Source organism: Vigna unguiculata, chromosome 1, assembly GCF_004118075.2.
Source record: "Vigna unguiculata cultivar IT97K-499-35 chromosome 1, ASM411807v1, whole genome shotgun sequence".
NCBI classification, from domain to species: Eukaryota; Viridiplantae; Streptophyta; class Magnoliopsida; order Fabales; family Fabaceae; genus Vigna; species Vigna unguiculata.
In genome coordinates this window covers 29,013,421-29,037,448 of record NC_040279.1, presented here as the reverse complement: position 1 = coordinate 29,037,448, position 24,028 = coordinate 29,013,421, and the positions used below count along the sequence as shown (strand labels likewise).

General features: G+C 35.0%; 1 protein-coding gene across 3 annotated transcripts in view; it reads left to right on the top strand.

Annotated features, from left to right (window-relative positions):
• The first annotated feature begins 337 nt into the window (after window positions 1-337).
• Window positions 338-24,028, top strand: part of LOC114184876 (ABC transporter A family member 1) — a 64,546-nt gene continuing 40,855 nt past the window's right edge. For 2 of the 3 annotated variants that reach the window (XM_028072263.1, XM_028072254.1), the window contains exons 1-13: window positions 339-611; window positions 1,083-1,162; window positions 1,427-1,595; window positions 5,584-5,666; window positions 6,698-6,914; window positions 8,194-8,423; window positions 8,520-8,580; window positions 9,059-9,145; window positions 13,950-14,182; window positions 14,276-14,390; window positions 14,471-14,560; window positions 16,734-16,954; window positions 17,032-17,144. In XM_028072263.1, the coding sequence (XP_027928064.1) occupies window positions 525-611; window positions 1,083-1,162; window positions 1,427-1,595; window positions 5,584-5,666; window positions 6,698-6,914; window positions 8,194-8,423; window positions 8,520-8,580; window positions 9,059-9,145; window positions 13,950-14,182; window positions 14,276-14,390; window positions 14,471-14,560; window positions 16,734-16,954; window positions 17,032-17,144 (1,786 nt within the window). In that variant the 5' untranslated portion in view covers window positions 339-524. Of the gene's footprint in view, window positions 612-1,082; window positions 1,163-1,426; window positions 1,596-5,583; window positions 5,667-6,697; window positions 6,915-8,193; window positions 8,424-8,519; window positions 8,581-9,058; window positions 9,146-13,949; window positions 14,183-14,275; window positions 14,391-14,470; window positions 14,561-16,733; window positions 16,955-17,031; window positions 17,145-24,028 lie in introns of all 3 variants that reach the window. The other variant, XM_028072268.1, reaches the window with a different exon arrangement.

Below are 24,028 nucleotides of genomic sequence, written 5' to 3'. Positions count from 1 at the left end.
TGGTGCAGCCCTTTGAGACTCTGACTTTGTCAAGATAATACCGTTTGCATTCTTTCGTTCGTTTTGTTTTCTCGCGAGAAGAAGACGAGACCGGCGCGCCAAATCTCAACCAAACCCTGGCATGACAAATTCGAGGCTAGTAACAGACCCCACTCCTGCTCAGAACACTTCAATTAATTAATTAGTTTCCTCCATTATTTCGAAAATAAATAAATAAATATTCTCACACTTATCCGATATTTTGTTTGGTTTCCTTGCACTTTTCGCAAGCAGGCGCGGAATAATAGTAATTAATTACATAGTTTAAAAAGAAAGGAAAAAAAGAAAGAGACGCTGGTGGGTCTTGGTATTGTCCGTTTAAGCCTCCACCTTCACCCACTATAGCCAAATTACGAGGGAGAGAGAGTTGAACGTGGAGAGTACTAACACTGCACACTTCTTCTTCTTCCTTCGTTCTTTGGTTTTTTGATCTCTTTCTCTCTCAACCACAACCGCATCGCTTCTTCGTCTAGGGTTTCGCAGCCATGGGAGCTGCGTGGAGGCAGTTGAAGGTCATGCTCCGCAAGAACTGCCTCCTCAAAATTCGTCATCCTTTCGTCACTGCCGCCGAGGTTCTTTCTTGCATTCTCTTCTCCTCACTTTCAACTTTCTCTTTTCTTTACATGTTTCTTTCTTTCTTTCTTTCTTTCTTTATCTCTCTCTCTCTCTCACTCACACACACACACACTTATTCCTTACACGCACAAACGCACTCTATCTGTTTTAGGACTTTGATCCTTTGCTTAATTTGAACGATTCCGTGCGTTTGGTTTCTTGTGCGTGATGATGTTTTCTTGATTTTTAGACTTTTATTAGTTTCTTTTAATGGTTGACTTTTTTTTGGCTTTGATAAACGTTATTGATTATTTTTCCGGTTATGTAATGCAGTATAATGTTTCTTTTATGGTATATATACGCATTTACATATTGTTTTAAAGACGTGTTTAGGATTTAGTGTGTGTTTTTTTGTCGGTTTTTCTTTCAAGTGCATTTCAATATGATGAATACCGGAATTCTTATCCATATCGCTCAATCCGTGGCAGATTTTGCTCCCTACGATTGTATTATTGCTGTTAGTCGCTGTAAGGACGAAAGAGGATACACAAATTCATCCTGCTCAACCGTGAGTGTTTTTGTTCATTGCTCATTGTTACCGTGTGAGTGTGTTTTAATTATTTCTCTGTCCCTGTGTTGTATGGAGGACCGTAGAAGGTTTTAATTTGTTTTTCTAATATTCATTTCGAATTTTGTTTTCAATATTCGTTTATTGATCAAGTAAAAGTGAATGGAAATGATTTTCGGAAACTGGTCTATATGGAGGGAAATTTTGAATATTTTTCACATTTAGTATTTTGTGAGGAGTAACGTTTATGTGGAAATGGAGCAGGCACATTCAAAAAGATATGTTTGTGGAAGTGGGCAAAGACATATCACCCAACTTTCCAATGGTTTTGCAATCCTTGTTGGATAAGGGAGAGTATTTAGCTTTTGCGCCTGATACTGATGAGACGAAGCTGTTGATAGACGTAGTGTCAATAAAATTTCCACTCTTGAAGGTACCCATTCATTCACTGTGTAATAGTTTCTGATTTTCTAGGCTTAATTTGTCGCTCATGTGAAGGGGAAGTATTTTGCTTTGATTCCTCCATTTGATGAAATGTACCCTCTTCCAAGCTTAAGCTTTGCTATGGTTGAGTGCTTGAATGCAGTTCTCCTTGTGTCATGCATAATTGCACACTTAAACCCCAGTTTTGGATATTTTTTCAGCCTTCGTTCTTTGTTGGGAAGTTTCACATTGCTTTCCTCAATTTTTGGAGCACAACTTATATATTTATTGGTAACTTTGCTTAATGACAATTGGTTTTAAAACGAAATATGATATATTGTAGCCTATATCTTAGTACATAGCCTATTTTGGTTCCGACTGTCAGTGGTGGTATTTGATAGTCTTTGTGACACAAACATAGAAACTAATAGATCACCTTAAGAATTCTGGCTGTTTTTTGTTTTTTATTTTAAAGAAGGCTATTGACACTATCCTCAAGAAATATGTGAGAAGCTAAGGGATAAGTCATAGAAATCTACAAGGAACTAACATATTGTCATTTTAAAAATGTACAACGTGTAAAGAGTCTATTTCAGTCCGACAACTTCAAAATTATTGCCAACCTGAAGAGGAATAGAAAAGCATCCCATATTCTCAACGTTAGAGTTCCTCAAAACACAACCGCAAGCTGATAAATTCCCTTGCTTTAAGAAGGTGCCATCAGTGTTGCAGTTAACCGATCCATAAATTGGAGGATATTCGTTAACTTGAGTGATATTTTCTGTATTCTTGACCTGCAAGTAACAGCAAAAGCTTTTCAAACTTTTAATTCAGACATAAGAGAGTTCATACTTCCATTAATTGCAGAAAATATCCTGTTTTTAATATGCTGATATGGCATGATCAAATTATCAAACTTGATCCTATTTGTACTGTTCCAGATGTCAGCTAAAACATGGCAGTATTTGAAATTAGCTAAAGCAATGGGATGAAAATTTCCAATCTCATTTGGGTTAGGTGCTTTGGGAATTCAAATAATGTGGTTTGAGTTAAAATGAGTAAGTATCCGTTTTGTTGTTAGTTGAATATTAAAAGCAATATTAAAATTTGTTGGTAGTATATTAAATGCATTATTAGAAGTTATTAGAAGCTCTTAGAAGATTCTAGAGATCTCTTGTTTTGAATATTTTTCACATTTGGTATTTTGTGAGGAGTAACGTTTATGTGGAAATGGAGTAGGCACATTCAAAAAGATATGTTTGTGGAAGTGGGCAAAGACATATTACTTTAAGGTTTGAGATCTCTATAAATATAGAAGTTGATGTACTGTTTTTTGTGAATTAACAAAACAGAGAGTATTGTCAGAATGAGATAGTTCCTCTTTGGAAGGTACAAAAAATGATTCAAGAGATTCAAAAGACCCAGCTTCAAAAGAACTAACTTGAAAGAAATAATCTGAAAGAAAGAGGATTTTACTGTTTTGTTAATTCACAAAAAGTAGTACATCAACTTCTCTATTTATAGAGATCTCAAACCTTAAAGTAATAATTACAAGAGATCTCTAGAATCTTCTAAGAGCTTCTAATAACCTAATAATACATTTAATATACTACCAACAACTTTTAATATTACATTTAATATTCAACTAACAACACGTTTACATCATGGTAAACCTTCTTTGTAAGGATCTTCAGGAATTGCAATAGCCAAACGATCCCCTTTCCTACACAGTGTAGGTAACTGGGATAATGACAGATAAACAGCTCCATTTGCCAAAGCTTGAAGGAAATACATAGTTGGCTTTGGAATCAATGATGGTTGTTCCAAGGAAGGGGCAAGACATTTCCAGGGGCGTATGAAGTTATCCTCCATGTTTGAAAACGGGAGAAAGAAAACAGAACAGTTTCGAAATTTCAGTGATGAAGATGATTCATGATATGAAACTTGGAGAAATTGGTGGTGGCTGGCACTGCCCTGGAAGCTGAACTCATTGTGCTCTTCATCTTTAGTTTTCATCTTCATGACGAGTATTTGATAAACCTTTTTAATTCTTTTTGGTTCTTGTTTTAGTCAATGGGTCTTTCATCCATTGCAAATGTTATTTCAAATTATCAGACTTGAATTGATATTACTTTGGCTTCTTTACCATTCTATCTGTGCGTGATGTTCCTTTTATATCTTTCTTTTTGTCACTTGTAAGAGCAATGGACTGCTTAGTTGCCTTCACTAGTATTTTGGAACATGAAATTCCATGAGGAAGTATTTTCCAACAAGGATATTTAAGTGCATTTTGATTTAAGCTCATAATAATGGCTTCTAAGAAAAATAATTATAAGATTGAAGTTGAGAGATTATGAAGAAGATCTATGATAAAATACAATTTACGTTTTGCATTTTTTCATTTTATACCCTGACATTTGAATACTCCAAAAATTGTGAAGTATTGGTGTCACACCTACGTCACATTGAGAATATTTCAGGATACATATATGAAAAGTATCCAACTTTTTTATATATTTTCTATTTTGTTAGGATACAATTGGGATACAACTTGAATTCTTCTGGATATGTAAATGAAAAGTGTTTTTTTTTAATATTTTTTAAGAGAGATATTTTCCACAAGCTGAGAAGAAAAAAGTATATAAAGAATTCTCTAATTTCTCATCTTGTGCAGCTGACTTTGTTTTTTTTGATTCAATTGAGTATAGATGGGTATTAGGTCCCAAAGTCAGTGGGTAGTCAAGGTTATTAATCTTGAAAGGTGGTCTATAGTGGTGAGTCTAAAAGCTGCCATGTACATATGGTTGATAGCATGGCGTCCCATGGTGAAAACTGTGGCAGGCGGTAAAAATATGTATGTGTAAAAACTAAAAAACTGCAAAAGTAATTTAAAAATAGCATAAATAAGTTAAAAATAACACTAAAATCCAAGAAAAAATCACTAATTGCAAAAGAATTTGATTTTGGGTGCTTGACATTGTCCTATAAGTGAAAAATGATTGGTGACAACATGATTCTGAAATTTTAAAATACAGTTCTAAATTCTGAAATTTTTGGAAAACAAAGCGTACGTTGAACAAATGAAGAACCAGAATAGCCACATTGAGAATAACAACAGAGAAAACAAAAGAAGAGAGGTGAGAAACATCGGAAGAAATGAATAACAACAGATTGAGAATACGCAGCAAAAGAAAGAAATGGGTACAGAATAGCAAAAAGTGGGGAGTTTTGCCATGGGTGCCATGGAATCTTGAGTTCCATGGTGGACAATGCCATGTAAGGGCAAATAACGGATGGTGAATGGCTTAAGGGTCCAAAGAGCCAAGATATCGCATGATGGTGGCACTGTCTCAGTTATTTAACAACATGGTGGTTGATGCATGGATCTTCTATCCCTCTTGTGAAGCCATATCATTCCTCATGTTTTGAGAGCTACTATGTTGGACCTATACAAAATTCTTTATAATTTTTTGTTAACTTATCTGGTACGGATCAAATCACAAATTTAAAAAAAAGATGTGCATCTCTGTATCTTATTGTAAAAATAGTAATCTTGGTATTTAAAACAAGTTAACTAGTGTATAAAAAATGTTAACCAGTGACTGCTATTTTCTTAGAAAGGCTTCTCAGAGCATCAAACCAGCCCTTTCAATGTTTTTCCTTTTAGGAAGGACAACAATTTGAAAAAAAAATTCAGTGATGGTTATTTTAAAGAAAAAAGTAATTTACAAATTCCCAATGCCTTTATACAGAAGTATTGTCCTACTAAATATAATTAAGTCGTACCTTTATTTCTTTGCTGCTAATTTACCTTGGTAAATTAATTCATTCCCCTTTATTTTGGTGTATCTTCTTGCAACTAAATGCATCATCAAACAAATTCTCTTACTTTTTTTTTTTTTTTTTTTTTTATTTCTCTATGAATTTTTACATTAAGCAGATAAGTATATTCTCTGTTCTTTGACTCAAGTCAACTAAAATTTGATACCTTTATGCAGCATGTTAGTAGAGTATACAAAGATGAGGTAGAGTTGGAAACCTACATCCGCTCTGATGCTTATGGCACCTGCAATCAAGCAAGGTAAATTCCTTTTGCTATTTTGGCAATAAAACCTGCTGGAGTGATATGTTGTTTTTTTATATATGTTGCAGTGGGTACAAGGTAAATAAAACATTTCTTGTTACATACCAGAAGGGAGGAAGGATACTAACAAACCAATGTAGGAAATTTTTGAGATATCTTGTTAGTGGTGTAGGCATAGCTGAGAGAGGTCCAGCCCAGGAAATGGAGTGGCAGGTGTATGCAGGGAGAAAGAAATGACAGGCTGGCTATTATTAGGGCCATTAATATATTAATAGTCTGGGTAGTATCTGATTTATATGCATTTGGGAATGCTGCATTTGTGGATAGCAATTTAGGTTTTATTCTTATTGACTTAACTCAGTTGTAAGGAGACAGTCTCCTTGGATAGCTGCACAATAATACTTACTCTCTTCTGTCTCTTTTTCCCAATTGCTCTATTGGAGACAGTCTCCTTGGGTAGTATAATTTTTCTTCTTCATGTTCTCTACCTTATCTACATACTTAGTTCTTCGATATTGAGATTTAAGTTGCTTCATAGATTATATATTTTGTTATTAGTATTCTGGGGTATCATCAGTTTGGATTCTTGTGTGTTTTTTTCTTGCAAATAATCTCTCCTATCAAATGAATAAAGCTTCCGCTATTAGTTGAAATTTGGATTTTTAGTTTAGTGTACTAATTTGTGGTTGCTTCTATTTTACTATGTTGAATGAATACATAGATGTCTATGTTGGGTGATCATGATGCATATCTCTTGTTATATATTTTTCACGTGGAATAAAAATTAGTCACTGTTTTCCACCCTCTTTTCTCCCCTATTATAGTTGCTTTCTTTTTCTCGTATATACATATTTCTGTTAAAAATTGAAATTATTCATATGACTACCGTAGATTATATCATTTTTTTAGCTTTAGTGATGTCTTTACTGTAATTTAATTAGCCAGTGACATGATAGATGAAAATGATGCATTTATTCATATGGTTGTTTAACTGATTACTTTTCTTTGTTTCTCTTCTACCCATTTAGGAATTGTTCAACTCCAAAAATTAAAGGAGCAATCGTGTTTTATGAACAAGGCCCTCAATCATTTGATTATAGCATACGCCTCAATCATACATGGGCTTTCTCTGGTTTTCCTGATGTTACAACAATAATGGATACCAATGGTCCTTTTCTTAATGACTTGGAACTCGGTGTTAGTGCTATACCGACAATGCAATACAGCATCAGTGGGTTTTTGACTGTATGTTGCTTTATTCTCATTCAATTTCTTATTTGTTCTTGTCTCTTTCCGACCTATTTTTTATGTCTATATATTGCGGTAGTTGGAACTTGGAAAGTGTAATATTTCTTGTGTTGGGACGAGGAACCCAATTACTAAAATGTGTTGTAAAAGGAATAGGAACCTAGATGGGAATTATGCCTATGAGTCATTGTGACAAAATTACTCAGTGTTGGAGATCTCACATCTACTACAAATATGATTTAATAAAGTGTATAGGCAAGGGATAACCCTCGTTCTACTAGTTGGTTTTGTAGGATTAAGTTAGGTCTAATTCTAACATGGTATTATAATCTATCCTAGTGATGGTTATTGGCCTATTGTGCTAGTTGCTATTAAGTTGCTGTCTATCACCCACTAATGTCTAGCTGCAAGTTCGAAGTGGCTAGTCACACATTTAAAATGTCTAGTTGCACGTTCGAAATGTGTATTCATTGACTTGAAGAGTGTTTGTTGGAGATCTTAATACAAATGACTTAAATAGATTATACAAATGGGGCCAACCTTCACCTTAGAAGATGGTTTTGGAGCATTGAGTTAGACCTAAACCCATATTTATAGTTAAATAGTGCTGATAAAAAAAAATAATTTAGTAGTTGTAGTTAGGCTATTCAAATTAAGGAAAAACTATCCATCAGTTTTGGAGTGTCGCATTTGGTAATTCTCATCCTAGCTAATACGCAAAAAGACAAATTTGATTGTGGGAAGGAAATGAAAGGGAGGATCAAAACTATGGAGAGAGGGCCTTGGAAATCTGAGTTTAATCCAACGTTTTGATCATGAGGCACTTAGGAGAGTTGAAGCAATGATGGTGCAGTTGATGCAGAAAATGAATACATGTATACAAGGTGGCTCTAGAGATTCTGCATTTACAGGAGATGAATTTGTGGGGTACAGGTGAAAAACTTGGATTGAACTTGCATCAACTGCAACAATGATGGAGGAGGCTAAACATACCCACATTTAGTGGGGATGAAGAATTGTGGGTTGGGTCCTTAATGTGGAGTATTAATTCAGTATATAAGGAGCAATTGAGGATGCAAAGCTAGAAATGGTATAGTTTGCCTTAGACAGAAAGGCCTTGGGCTGATTCAACTGGTGGGAATGAGGGAGTCTTGCTTTCTTCTGTCCTTCCTTGCTTTCCTATGTTATAAATTTCCATCTTCATCGCGGCTATTTGTGAATTTGATATCTATACTTTGTTACATTATTAATGCATTTATATGTTTTGGTTCTGTAGCTCCAGCAAATGGTTGATTCGTTCATAATATTAATAGCGCAGCAGTCTGACTTAAATTTGAATGCTGAAAGTCTGGACCTTCCTCTTCCAGGCTTCAATAACTCTAATTTCTCTTTAAAAAATCCATGGACTCAGTTTAACCCTGCTCACATACGAATTGTTCCATTTCCCACGCGAGAGTATACTGACGACCAGTTTCAGTCAATCATAAAGAAAGTAATGGGAATATTGTAAGCTTGTCTTGGAAACTTTTATATCATGTTTAGAATATTATTAGATTATATCTCAAACAAGCTATTATTTTTAATGAAGACTTTTATGTGTAGGTACTTATTGGGGTTTCTCTATCCAATTTCTCGCCTAATCAGTTATTCCGTGTTTGAAAAGGTTTGATTATTTTGTTAGTAGTGCTTTTTGGTTTACATATGTTCTTTGTTAAATGTCCCACAAAATGGCAAGAATATCTCTTTTAAGATTTGGAAAATCCTCTTCCCTAGAGCTAGATTTTGGAAATGCGTTAGGCCTAGTCTGTTTTTCATAATACGATACAGTGGCCTATCCTATCTTAGTTTGTGCTAATAGCAGATGTGCAGTCTTGCAAATTTAATGCACTAGAAGTCCACTTCTAGGCATAAGAAATGTTTGTTAAGATATCCTACAGTGGATAAGAATATGCCTAGAATACTCTTTATAATTATAAGAGTTGGGCAAATCCTCTTTCACTAGATTTCCACAAAGAATTCTAAGGCCCTTTATTATCCTCCCTTTTTTATTTTTTAGTATTATTTCTAATAATTTGTCAGTTATTTAGAGCCGTCATCTCTTATTTGTTTTTATCTCTCAATTTATTGATGTAATATTTCAGGAACAGAAGATTAAAGAAGGACTGTATATGATGGGCCTGAAAGATGGTATATTTCATCTTTCTTGGTTTATCACATATGCATTGCAGGTACATTTATTCTTTTTCCATATGCTATAGGACTTTCTTTTCTTTTTCAATGTTTACAATTTTGCTCATTATCAGGATGAATGAATTGGGCTTTCCAATTCAAGAATGAAACTTGAAAGCTACTCTACCCTAATGCATTGTTTGGTTTTAAAGAAGGGGAATGAAATGAGAGGACACCTTGTTGAGTTCACAAAGGGAGGGGAGGGAAATAGGATGTTGAACTTTTATACACTTAAATAGATAAATAAAACCATTAGTTAAGGATAGTTAATTAGTATAAAAATTTCTCTATCCCTCAAATTCCCCCAATTTTTCTGCCTGTGAATGGGTGGGAGGTGGAGGGAGTCAAAATTGAGTGGAGAAATTGTGGTCCCATCCCCTTCAATTTTTTTTTCAAGCAATAATTGCTATATTCAATTTACCACCCTTTTTTTCTTTTAGTACCAAAAGTGCTTGTTGAGAAGTTTATACAACCTAGACATTGTCAACTCAAAAAAAAAACAATGGAATAGTGTATGGAAAGATATTGACAATTTGCTATATAAGTGCCTGGGAACTTTCTATGATTATGTCATCAACATAAACTAGTAAGTTTACAATACTATACTTGATTGCTTGCTGAGTACAAATAAAGATACGTAGGATTATCTATAAATCCAAACGGCAGAGGAGTAGATCTGAACTTTCCAAACAAGCTCCATTTTAAACCATTTATTGCTCCAGGGACTGAGAATTAGACTCTTTGGAAGACCTTGGTAAAGTAAGCCAAAGATCAGAAAACGAAGCAGTTATCAAAAATAGACATGATCGTCATGAACACACTTTCCTTACGCCAATGAGATTTTTTATTATGAAGAAAAAAGTTGGATAGTATAGGGTGACTGGAAATTAGATAAACTAGTGATAGAGATGGTCAGACCTTACCCATGACTAATGAAGATCTGGTCATGTCCTTGTAATGTTGAGGATTGCTGTTATTTTTTGAATTATATTTTACATGATATTACGATATATTAGAGTAAAGAATGTAAAAGGTTTTCTTTTCCCTTTTTATATGTTTTTGTTACTAGTTTCCCTCTAGTTTGTTTTTTCCTGCTGAGCTTTTTGGTGAATCTGTTTTTTGGTTTTTCATTCTTTTTTGCTTTCAAGGCTAGCTACTATAAATGCTCCTTTGCATTCAGCTCTAAACATCATATAAATAATAAAATATTATATCAGTTTCTCTTTCTCTACGATGCTATATGGAGTCTTCCATTCTAGTGGTGATCTTTAATTTCTTTTCTCTACATGGTTGCCACTAATCCCAATGCTTTCGCTCCTTAGTTTCCCACTTCCCTTGCTTAAAAACTTGATGGCTCCAACTATCTTTGTTGGTGTCAACAAACTGAGCTCATTATTAAATCACATCGCCTTTAATCACATTGTTAATCCTACTATTCCTCTCGTATGCTTTGATCAAGATCACGATGTTGATTGTGTGAGTCCTGCATATGAAGCTTGGGAAGTTCAGGATCAAATGTTTCTTACTTGGCTTCAATGAACGTTATTGAAGTGAAGTCTCTCTTTCATTATTGGTTCATGAGTACTTTCAACTTCAGAAGAAAGCATGTGCTCATCATCCTTATAGTGATCTTCGTTATGTATCTGTTGACAGTAAGACTATGTGAGAGTTTTTGACTCAAATCAAAGATGAGCTTGCATATGTGGCTAACACTCTTCCGCTTGAAGCACATTTTGATGCCATCCTTAAAGTTTTACCACAAGAGTATGCACCAGTAATTTCTGTTATTGAAAACAAGTTTGATACTCTCTCTGTTGCTGAAGTGGAGGTGCTTCTTCCTACTCATGAGTCATGTACTCTCTGATTTAACTGCTCTTCACTATACGCAGGGATATGTACCCTCCAACTCCCGTAATCTTGGATCTAGTCCTACTACTGACCATGCTCGTGCTGGTGCAACTGTGGCGAAGGTGGTGATGTCTAGAGCAGAGAGGCTATGGCAGCACCATCAATGGCCGTTGATGGTGTGGGTAACACTCTTCCACTTAAAGCACATGTTGATGCCATCCTTAAAGTTGATGCCATTCTTATCACTTTGGTGACAACTGTGGGTAACAATCTTCCGCTTGAAGCACATGTTGATGCCATCGGTAAAGTTTTACCAACATAGTATGCACCAGTAATTCCTGTTATTGAAAACAAGTTTGATACTCTCTCTGTCGCTGAAGTGGAGGTGCTTCTTCTTCTTACTCATGAGTCCTGTACTCTATGATTTAACTGCTCTTCACTATACCCAGGGATACGTATCCTCCAACTCCCATAATCTTGGATCTAGTCCTACTTATGACCATGCTCGTGCTGGTCACAACTGTGGCGAAGGTGGTGGTGTCTAGAGCAGAGAATCTGTGGCAGCACCATCAATGGCCTTCAAGGGTGTGGTTGAAGCTGTACTGGACGCTTTTCTAATTTTCAATGCCAAATTTGTTTGAAGTATGGTCATCTTCAATTGCTTCTATAGGATTGATGCCACTTATCAACCACACGAGTCAATTCTTTACGATGATCCTTCCATAGTGCAACCTGTGCAGTTCACTCCTTTTCAAAGAACTCCTAACACGTAGGTCAATCCTTATTTAAATCCATATACTCATGCTGTCACTCCCAACAGTATGCTTGCCAACCAACACATCTTCTCAAGGTGGTGTCAATTCTCCATGGATTTCTGATTTTTGTGATTCGTTTTATGTTAGTGTGGAGTGTCACAAATATGTCAACTTGGTCATTTGAGGGACCATATAAAATTTTTATTCCAAATGGTCAAGGTTTGCATATTAACGGACCTGGTTCTTCCTCCTTTTTTCTCCTATTAACTCAAATATATGTTGGAAATGGTCAAGGATATTTTATTATTTAAGATTGTAGAATATCAAATTCTACAAAAAATTCTTCATATTTTTTTTCTCTCATTATTTTATGTTAAATATTTAAAATGGTCTATTGTTTGATATTAAAATTTCAATTTTAAATGTATATTTGATTTTTTTTTGGATATAGTAGAAATTAAATTACACTTCCCAAGATAAATTTAATATTTGAACTGATTTTTCTAAACAATATTTAGAAATGTGAGAAATTTAAATCAAAGCAATTCAAATTTGAATTATTTCAAATTCTCTGAAATTTTAAAATTCCTGATCCAAACACAACCTTAAGCTTGTATATTTCTATATTAATTTTCACATTCTAATTATTTTTTGTTCATAATTTTTTTCGGGGATCTCCCTAATTGTAATAAATTGTAATGAATCTTGAGGATTGATTTATTGCTTCTAGAAAATGTAATATGTTATTGATTTATTGCCTTCATTGCTGGTGGGATATAAATTTACGACAATGCAAATTGATGTATTAATTTGTGTTGTGAACATGGTTACCAAAATTGCAAGTCAAGTCGTAAACTCGGACGTGTTTGTGTTTCCACCCATTTAAACTTGGTCAACATGCATGTAGAATCGTTTTTTAGTAGGTTTGTTGTTGGAAGTCCTACATTGACTAGAGATAAGGTAATTTCATAGTATATGAATGGGGTACAAACCTCACCTTACAAGCAGGTTTTGTGGGGTTGAGTTAGACTTAAAGTCCACTTTTAACATGGTATCAGAGTTATAGTTAAAAGCTTATCCTAGTGAGATTTCTTGGATATATTGTTCCACTTGCTATCGGGCCGCTACTAGACTACTCATTTTTAGTCCCACACACGAGATGTATATATCTCGGCGTGAGGGGGTGTGTTGAAAGTCCCACATCTACTAGAGATAAGACAATTTCATAATGTATAAGTGGGGTGCAAACCTCACCTTACAAGCGGGTTTTGTGGGGTTAAATTAGGCTTAAAGTCTACTTTTAACACTTGTGTAAACTCAAGCAAACCTGTGTAAAACATTGAGTTTAGAGGCAATTTAGCGAGCTCAATTAGACATTAGAAAGTAGCCAAAAGTGACCTATTATGTTTGTTTCTAGGTCAAGATATATTCAAAACACACCTAGGGGACAATTTCATGGTTCATTGGTTCTCTCTTTCAAGAATCTGGCTGGTTTTGTTGTTGATGTTACATTCGCTTGTTGCACCAACAAATCTCTCTTGGTGTCTTCTTTGCACCACTCCACTCCTTTTTGTGTTTCTTGGTTCTCCTCCACCCTTTGCCATCTTACTCCTCCCATTGCCTTCCTCCACTATAGGTTTAGGGCCGGAGACACAACATATTTGGGTTTTAGCTCTTTCATTTTTAATCCACTTTTACTATGTTGGACTATTGGGCCTCCCTCTTACTATGTTGAAGTGTTGAGGCCTCCACTTTAAGTTCAATAATTCTTTTTTGTGAATTAGATTTATAATAAAAGTATTACAATATTAGAAAAAAATATTTAAAAATATATAATAAGATAAACAATAATAATAATTCAGTAAAAAATATAAAAAATTATTTATAGCATCATATAATATTAAATTATTATGTCATTTATAGGCATTCTAATATCTTCTATATGAAGTTAACTCGAAGTTCCCACGAGTTTATGTAAAGTTGAAGCTCCCACGAATTTACGATAACCCGAACTTCCATGAGTTTATGTAAATTCTCTAGTTTGACAACCTTGGTTGCAACTCAATTTATTTCTTTTCTTACCTTAAATTGTGTTGCCAGTAGGAAATAATTGTATGACTATGCTGTGATGAGTTGATTCTAACCATTCCTAGATCATGAAATTATTATTTTCTCATCTTTTTATATTTGATGTTTGCAGTTTGCAATTTCTTCTGGAATCCTTACAGCTTGCACCATGTATAATTTATTCAAGTATAGTGATAAGACACTGGTGTTTGCATACTTTTTTGTTTTTGGGCTAAGTGCAATCATGCTCTCATTCCTTATATCAACATTTTTCAAACGCGCTAAAACAGCTGTAGCTGTTGGAACTCTATCTTTTCTTGGAGCCTTTTTCCCATATTACACAGTAAATGACGAGGGAGTTTCAATGTGAGTGCTTGTCCTTTAAATAACTGTTACTTTTGTAGTTGAATTTTTCATATATTAGTCTATATTTTATTCATTGAGGTTGTCCACCTTTAGAATCTTGAAGGTTATTGCTTCTTTGCTTTCACCTACTGCCTTTGCTTTGGGTTCGATCAACTTTGCCGATTATGAGCGTGCACATGTTGGACTTCGTTGGAGCAACATATGGAGGGTGAGTTTTTGAGTGGTTGTTAACATTACTATTTTAACCCATGCTTTTTACACCAAATTTCTGAGATATTTATCATTCAGGAATCATCTGGAGTGAACTTTCTTGCATGTCTTCTGATGATGATACTTGATACACTGCTATATTGTGCGATTGGACTTTATTTTGACAAGGTATGTCTTTGGTTGTGTGAATATATATCCTCTAATTTAACTATTCAAGTAATAGGAATAGAATGGAAGGAGTTTTCCTTACCTGCTTGCTGGAAGCCTGCATCTGTCTAGAGGAACTCCTTTCAATCCATTGCTTCTTACCAGATAAAATGAAGCTGTACCGATTTACTGATGTATTAGTTTATGTAATAGCTATGTGTCATGGAACTTGAAGAAAGAAGAATGGTCCATGGTTTTTATGTATTGAACACTTCATAATCTGATGCCTCTAAATAGTTCTCTTCCTGAATAACAAATAGTTGAAGTTTTGATTTTTCAGTTATTATTTAGGTGTCATAGTGACGTAATTTGGATCTTATTTCATTGCTTAGAACAGCAATAATTATATCAGTACAATAGCCCCTATTTATGGAGACAGTGGCTTACTCAGCAAGCTCCTCGATCTCTTAAAGCTGACAACTACTGTGACAGCTGTTGAAGACTAGCACAACTAATGAACCACGAAAAACTGAGTACTAGCGATGTTGACCAATGGTCAACCTAATACAATGTTGTAGCAACTAAAGATATTCATCTGGCATCTCCTGCAAACTCAGTGTTGTTGAATAGAATGCATTGTATTTGTCTCTCAATGTTGAATTCTTCGCTGGGATGGAGATTTGGTTGAGAAATATGCTATCTGAAGGTGAAATGATGATTGTGTTGGTCAACTCCTTTATTCTAACAAAAAAGATATTGTATGGTTGGCATAGTAATTGATGGTACGAGTGGAAACTAAGACACAGTTCAGCACAAAGGGACTGAGTCCACACAGTATTTTTCCTCTGTGCTGGATTTGGGCACCAAATATGGTTACTTGGACCACCAAGAGATTATATTTAGTCCCCAATAAATTCAGGAAGCATGTGCTCCCGTGAATTTAATCTCATGCTCTAGCAAAACTCAAAACTCTGTTGCTCTTTCAGCAGTGATTCATAATCCAAATGTATTTTCAAACTTCATCTTTTTCTTATTGTATATCTAAGAAACTATCTCTCGCCCAAGGTCTGTCAACCATATAGGAGGATGAAGGTGGTAATAAAGCACAAGACTCATTAAGACCACCACATGGGAACGGAAGAAGAAATTGTTAGAATACAAACTAAACACTCTTACAGAAACAGAGAAGAAAAGGGAGAGAACAGGGAATATGAGTAGTCAATCTGAAATTTTATTTCTCACATCTATTCATTACAATACAACATTACTGTTTATTTTACAATAACAAGCAGTTAGTTAACATTCCACAGATTATCTAACTAACACACCAGTATAGCTGAGTTATTTACAACAGAAATTGCAGAACTTAATCATGAAGAAATAACTCATGCATTTGTTCATCAACCATTGTGAGAAAGGGGCTGTCCACAACACTAGTAGTGCCGAGTGTCCATCTAACCCACGAAATGTCTAACTACCATACAAGGGTAACTGAATTATCAATAACAGAATCTGCAAAACTTAATCATGAATAAAGAACTGATATTATTCAAGCATTTCTTCTTGGATCATTGTGAGAAAAGGGTTGTCAACAACACTATAGTGTGGGGTGCCCCTTTAACATTGTGTGCAGTGTGGTTCATTGTTTATGGTGATTTAATGGCTTGTGTGGATGTTGTACGAGTGTTAGTTTGGCTCTGAAGTAGTTAGTTTAACAAATTATCTGAGTTAGTTAACTAACTCTTAGGTAGTTAGCTGTTAAAATTAGTTCTCAGGTAGTTAGTTTCTTAGAATTAGCTCTCAGGTAGTTATGGTTCTCGGGTTGTTAGTTACTTTGGTAAAATTAGCTCTTAGGTAGTCAGTGTACTTTTTCATTGTAGTTTTTTATAATTGTCCTCTCATAGGAGTCTCTTCACATTAGATGTGTTAAAATTATATTTATTTTGGTAGTGTACAACTTCTATAAAGCTGTTTTTGGGTGTACGCTTCCGGTTAAGGAACATAGGGTCTAGCCTTCCTTTTGGAGACATACTGTTTCAAGTGGAATTAACAAAAATAAGTGGTAGCCTTCCTTCTTTTTTCCAAATTATTCCTTTCAAGTATACTTAATGTTCTTTTTGTTTTATTTCCATGAATTCTCTTTCCGTACTGTCTTGTAAGTGGTAAAACCATTTTAACTCCCTTCATCTTAAAGGTTCTTCCGAGGGAGTATGGAAGGAGGTACACATGGAGCTTTATTTTCCAAAGGGACTTCTGGAGGAAGAAAAAAATTGTAAAACATGGTTCCTCGGGTTCTAATGTTAAAGTATCTGGCAAGATTTCTGAGTCAGAAGGGAATATTTCAAGGGAATATACTTCCAGACCTGCCATTGAAGCAATAAGCTTAGACATGAAACAACAGGAGCTTGATAGCAGGTATATGATATACAGTTTAAGTGCATCAATTTGTTATATGATGCGTTGCCTCTTTGTAATTTTTTATTAATTTTCAGGTGCATTCAAATCAGGAATTTACATAAAGTGTATGCTACAGAGAAAGGAGATTGCTGTGCTGTTAACTCTTTACAGCTGACACTGTATGAAAACCAGATTCTTGCGCTCCTAGGTCTGTGCGGTTTCTCTTTTATTCTTTGACTTAACTACCATTGAAATTATAGGCTTTTAGGTAGAGAGAACACAGGAACATGATGTACTTTGTCGTATGTGTTACAAAACATAAACCATTAACCCCTATTCATAATGCTGAATCATAATGGTTATTGAATGAGCAAACAATTCATTAAATATTAGAAAACATCTAAACTAATTTTAAGAGATAGTAAGGGCATATGAAAATTAATCTTAATGGATATGATTACTGATAATATAAGTTACTCTAGATTTAATCAAGATATTATCGGATATTGTTTATTTATTGTGCATTGTAATTTGTCACGTTAGACTAAAATATGAGAAAAAGAGATTATGAGATTGATTATCACTCAGTTGATCTTTGTTAATTATAAAAGAAAATTATATCAGAAGTATACAAATTGTATGTACCAATCTTGGAGCAAATAAATTCAATTTGAGATTGCCTTAAGGATTTTTTTTACACATATGCTAGTTGATCAATTGATCCAACAAACTCGGTGTAAATTTCGTCGGACAAGAACTTTTCCCAAATAAAGTGACAGTCAATCTGTAAGTGTTTAGTCCTTTCATGGAACATTAGATTGGAATCTGTAAGTGTTTAGTCCTTTCATGGAACATTAGATTGGAAGTGTTAGAAGTAGACTTTAAGTCTAACTCAACCCCACAAAACTGACTTGTAAGGTCAGGATTGCACCCACTTATATATTGTGAATTGACCTTATCTCTAATCGATGTGGGATTCATTGGCTTGTAAGGTGAGGATAGTGGCCTTATCACTACTTCCTACATCCCATCTGGACTTCAGTTAGCAGATCTGTTCACGAAAGGTCTTCCTACTGAGCGACTTCAAATCTCACATGCAAGCTGGGAATGACAAATATCCATTCACCAGCTTGAGGGGGAGTGTTGGTAGTTGAATATTAAATGCAATGTTAAAAGTTGTTCGTAGTATATTAAATGTATTATTAGAAGTTATTAGAAGCTCTTAGAAGATTCTAGAGATCTCTTGTAATTATTACTTTAAGGTTTGAGATCTCTATAAATAGAGAAAGAGGATTTTATTGTTTTGTTAATTCACTAAAACAGTACATCAACTTCTCTATTCTTAGTGTTTTGTTAATGCAAGACTGGAGACAAGAGGTACTTGTTTGCCTACTGATACTATTCTTAGTTTCCAAGTTGTTAAAGCAATACAACCCTCTCTGGTCCTTAACAACTCCAATCGTCTTTCGCGTCGCAAGATCCTGAAAAATACAATGAGTGGGAAAGAAGGTTATGGAACAATTTAGGTCATGAGTAAGCTTCCGAATGGAAATAAGGTTATTAGATAGTTTTGGAACATAAAGGACATCTTTAAGACTAAGGGATGACAAAAGAGAAACATTTCCACGTTCATGTATTGGGACATGGGTCCCATTGGCTATAGTAATGTGGTTATCAGAAAGAGAAACAAATGACGTTAAAAGAGATGAATGAGGGGTCATATGGTCTGTTGCACTAGAGTCAAGAAAAGTCCTTACATAAAGTTCTAGAAACATTAAAAGAAGAATTAAAGTTCTTACCAGTCATGGTTAGAGAGCAAGTACCAGAAGGTGGCTTACTTATTGACTCCATAAGAGTTTCTCGACGTTCAATCTCAGCACGTAGTGTAGGCATTCCTTCCTTAGTTGAAGAGGAGGAAAGTGTCTTGTCAAGATTTTCAGAATCTGAAGATGCCTGATAAGCTTTCCTTGAGGGTTGTCCTTTTAATTCCGCTAGACGATTGAGAGCTTTCTCCTTTCCATGTAGCTTGAAGCAAGTGTCCTTGGTGTGGTCATATTTCTTACAATGAGAACACCAACGCTCTTCTTTACCTTTTAAGCTAAGTTTAATATTTGCAAGATTTGAATTCCCAGGTTTGGATGTCTTTCCGGAAAACATGGCAGCTCCTTCGGTGGAGGCCTCATTCATCATGACCATTTGACGAGCCTCTTCACCTCGAACAATGAAGAAGACTTCAGAAAGAGAATGAAGTCTTTCCTTTCTAAGAATCTGAGCCCTAATAGGGTCATATTCAGGATTCAATCCTGATAAGAACTTAAATATCCGAGATCGTTCAACAAATTGAGCAAGAGTGATAGCATCTTTACTATTCTCAAGCCTCAAATTTTGATACTGGTCCAAATCAATCCACGAACCCTTCAACTTTCCATAATATTCTGAAATAGAGAGAGTTCCTTGCCTGGTACCAAAGATCTTGCTTTCTAACTCATAGCACGTAGAGATGTCCTGTCGCATAGAATAAGTAGTTGCAAGGTCCTCCCAAATTTCGTGGGCGCTATAGTAGAACATATAATTTTTACTTATCTCTGTAGTCATGGATCCCCATAACCATGTAATGATTTGTGAGTCATCATTATCCCAACTCTGAAAATTGGGATTATCTAGGGAAATGGGCTCTCCTTCAATATGATTGAGTCTTCTTGTACCCTTTAGTGTGCATCTGATAATTTCGACAATTAAGGCGGTTGTCATTCGGCAAGTGTGGAAGATCGGCATTGCTTAGTGGAGTTGACATGAAAGGTAAGACAGAAAGTGACAACAGCTTAACAACAACAGTGATGGCAGCAATGTGACAACAGCTGTGATGGAACAACAATAGCAGCGACGATGCAGCAGAAACAACAGCGAGGATGCAACAACGACAACAATAGTGATGCGACAACAACAGTGATGCAGCAACGACAACGGCAACAGTGATGCAGCAGCGGCGACGACAACGGTGATGCAGTAGCAACAATGACAAAACCACAACTTGGGGCACTTGAGACAACCCAATAACTAAAAGAAATGGCTGCACTTCGGACAACATTAGTGAGAATCGTAACTAAGACGAAAAAGAAGAAATGCGGAAGCAGGACTCCCTAGATCGGGAGCTCTGATACCAACTTGAAAGGAATAATCGGAAAGAAAGAGGATTTTACTGTTTTGTTAATTCACTATAACAGTACATCAACTTCTCTATTTATAGAGAGCTCAAACCTTAAAGTAATAATTATAAGAGATCTCTAGAATCTTCTAAGAGCTTCTAATAACTTCTAATAATAACTTCTAATAATACATTTAATATACTACCAACAACTTTTAATATTGCATTTAATATTCAACTAACAACACATATGCTAGTTGATCAATTGATCCAACAAACTCGGTGTAAATTTCGTCGGACAAGAACTTTTCCCAAATAAAGTGACAGTCAATTTGTAAGTGTTTAGTCCTTTCGTGGAACATTAGATTGGAAGTGTTAGATGTGGGCTTTAAGCCTAACTCAACCCTACAAAACCGGTTTGTAAGGTGAGGATTGCACCCACTTATATATTGTGAAACGACCTTATCTCTAGTCGATGTGGGATTCATTGGCTGAATCTTACAAATTTAATTCTTGGTGGAATTGTTTTAACCATATAAGCTCACAAGTAAGGAATGTCATTGCCCTATACTCAGCTTCATTAATTGATTGTGTAACAACATTTTGTTTCTTATTTTTCCAAGAGATATTGTTTCTCCTCTAATGAAAACACAATTGCCTGTAGGAGAACCAACCCAATCAGCATCACAATAGGTATGTTCTTTATACTCATAAAGTAATCCATGTCCTGAAGCCTTTTTTGAGGTATTTAAGAATAGAGATGACAAAATTGCAATCATCAATATGAGGATTCTACAAGAACTGATTCAAATCCCATTGCAAAAGACAAATCTGGTCTAGTAATAAGTTTTTCAATCAATCTTCTACATCATTTTGGGTCAGAGAAAGGTTCTTGTTTTCCCATTAATTTCTCATTTGGATCCATGGGACAATGCACCAGTTTACGATCAATCATGCTTGTCTCTTTTGGGATGTCAAGAGCACATTTCCTTTGACAAATTATAACTCCTTCCTTTGATTGGCCTACTTCTATGCTCATGAAACTTCCAAAATCCTTGGTCTGAAAATTATTACCTAGGTGTTTGTTTAAATGAGATAATCTAGCAACATCATTCCCCGTTATGACTATATTGTTAACATACAACATTAAGTACACATTTTCTAGGGATGTGTGACAATAGAGAAGAAAATGATCTACCTCATTGTATTTCCAAACCAAAGGCGTGGAGATTGCTTGGGACAGAGAGAGCGACGCAATTCACTAATTAGATCAGACGCCCCTTTAGCAACAAACCTAGGTGGTTGTTCCATGTTGATTCCTCTAGATTGCCATGTAGAAAAACATTCATAATATCTAATTTAATTGATCGAGGTATTTCTACACCCTATACCTAGTTTTCACTACTTTCACATGGTAGACAATCTTGAAGATAAATCTTGAACAAGACATATACAACCAAACACATGAGGGGGAACGTAAAAGAGAGTATTATTTGGATAAATAATTGAATAAGGAACCTTATTGTTGAGATAAGAGGACAACATTCTATTAATAAGAAAACAAACAGTTAAGATAGCATCGTCCAAATGATAGACCAACACATTGGCACCAAGCAATAAGGTACGGGTAGTCTTAACCAAGTGCCTATTTTTTCTCTATAGAGTGACATTTTGGTGAGGAGTGTGGGGACAGGTAGATTCATGTTAAATGCCGTGTGAACTTAGAACTCTTAGAAAAATTAGGAAAGTACTCTTTGGCATTGTCACTTCGAAAAATTTTAATTACTTCTCCAATTTGATTTTTTATTTTATTCAAAAAAGACATAAAGGTAGACAACAATGCAGAACGATATTTCATAAGATATACCCACGTGCATCTAGAATATTCATTAATGAAAGTAACAAAATACCTAAAGCCAAAAGATGAGACATGACTTGGTGTCCAAATATCAGAATTAATAATGGAAAAAACATAACTACACCTTGATTCAAATCTTTCATATCTTTTTGGAAAAGAAGATCTATCATCTTTATCTAACTGACATGACTAACTTTCTAACGTCTGAAGACTTCTAAGTTCAGGAACCATTTTATTTTTTTAATTTTGACAAATGCAAATGGCTTGTATGTTCATGTAAATGTTTTGCAAATAGAAAAACAAAATAAGACACACATGGACTAGTCTAAAATAGTGCAAACCTCCAGATTTATATCCATCTCCAATCAGTCACCTTGAACCACATTCTTTTATTCCAAAGGAATTGGCATCAATGGTTACTATTGAACAATTTAAGGACTTGATTAATTGACTAAAAGAAATAGGATTGAAGGGACAAGAAGGAATAAAAAGAACCAATTTTACATTTAGGGAAGGAGAAAATGAAACTTGACCAACTCCTTCGGAGGGGATTTAGAGCCATTGGCTAAGGTGATGAAATGTTGATTTTTTTGGAAAGGAAAGGGGTGAGAAGGAGGTATTATTGGAAATGTGCTCATAAGTACTTGATCAATTATCGAAGGACTTTGACCTTTCATATATTGTGAGATGCAAGCTCTTGAGAAGTTGTGATTTATTGCTGATTGTGCCAAGCTATTGGATTTCAACCTCAGATATTCTTGGTATCCTTCATTAGAGAATTTTGGTTTAACAGTTTCAGCATTAGAGACATTAGCTGTTTTGTCAGGAAAGGAATGGAAAGAGGAAGAGAAATAGTTCCAAACATTTCCGTTGGCATAGAAGAAGAAAACAACTAAGGTTTGACTCTTAGGGCTTGGTTTTGAAAATTTAGCAGTGTTCAACCGTTTGTATGACTCACAATGAGGCATATCATTCAGTTTTCTATTTTCACTTTTTTACATGGTATTAGAGCCATGGGTTATAACTTATCCTACGAAAGTTTGTTGTTTGTTCGGTTTATTGTTCCACTCGCTATCAAACAGGCCATTACTGTCTAACATCGAGATGTATATGCCTCAGCATGAGAAGGTATGTTGGAAGTACTACATCGACTAGAGATAAGACCAATTTACGGTATATAATGTGTAAATCATGGTTATCAAACTAGCGAGTTAACTCGTTAACTCGGACGAGTTTACGTGCTCACTCCTGCTTTCTGAGTCAACTTGGAAGCAAACTCGTTTTTCATGTAAGATTGGTGCAATCAAATGTAGAATTGTTAAGCTTGTTCGAACTCGCGAGTTTGCTTACGATTTGGCGAGTTCGATGATAAATCTTTTCAACCCAGTTGTATGGAGGCGTTTAGGAAAAAAACTCATCGGATTAGGCATCACATAGTCATTGCTTCTGAATCACACTCTCGCACGAATCAGCCTCTCTCACACCCGTTCGCACTCGTTGTCGTCGTCGTTCTCGCCTTGCTGCTCGTTCGCTGTCACCATTGTTGGATTCCATTTGGTCGTCACTGACTCTGCATTTGCGGTGCCACTTCCATTTCCACTTTTGATGTGTCTAGGGCAACAGAAACAAGCTACTACGGGTTGGGCCACCACATTCGGACTTTAGATAATAATATTAGAAAAATATTTAAAAATAATATATAATATGATAAACTAAAAATAATAAACACTAAAAAAATATAAAAAATCATTTTTAAATAATAATATTAGAAAAATATTTAAAAATAATATATAATATGATAAACTAAAAATAATAAACACTAAAGGAATATAATAAATCATTTATAACATCATATATTGTTAAATTATTATATTATTTATAGGTATTTTAATATTTTTTTGTATGAAGTAAACTCTTATGAGTTTAAGATACGAGTTTATGAAACTCTCACGAGTTTACGTAAACTCAAGTTTAACAACCTTAGTGTAAACCAATATTGTAAGGTTCAATTAGACTTAAAATTTACTTGTTAACAACTACCTATTTTTAATACATGGTATAGTAATAGTGTCGGTGCAGTTCCACAAGG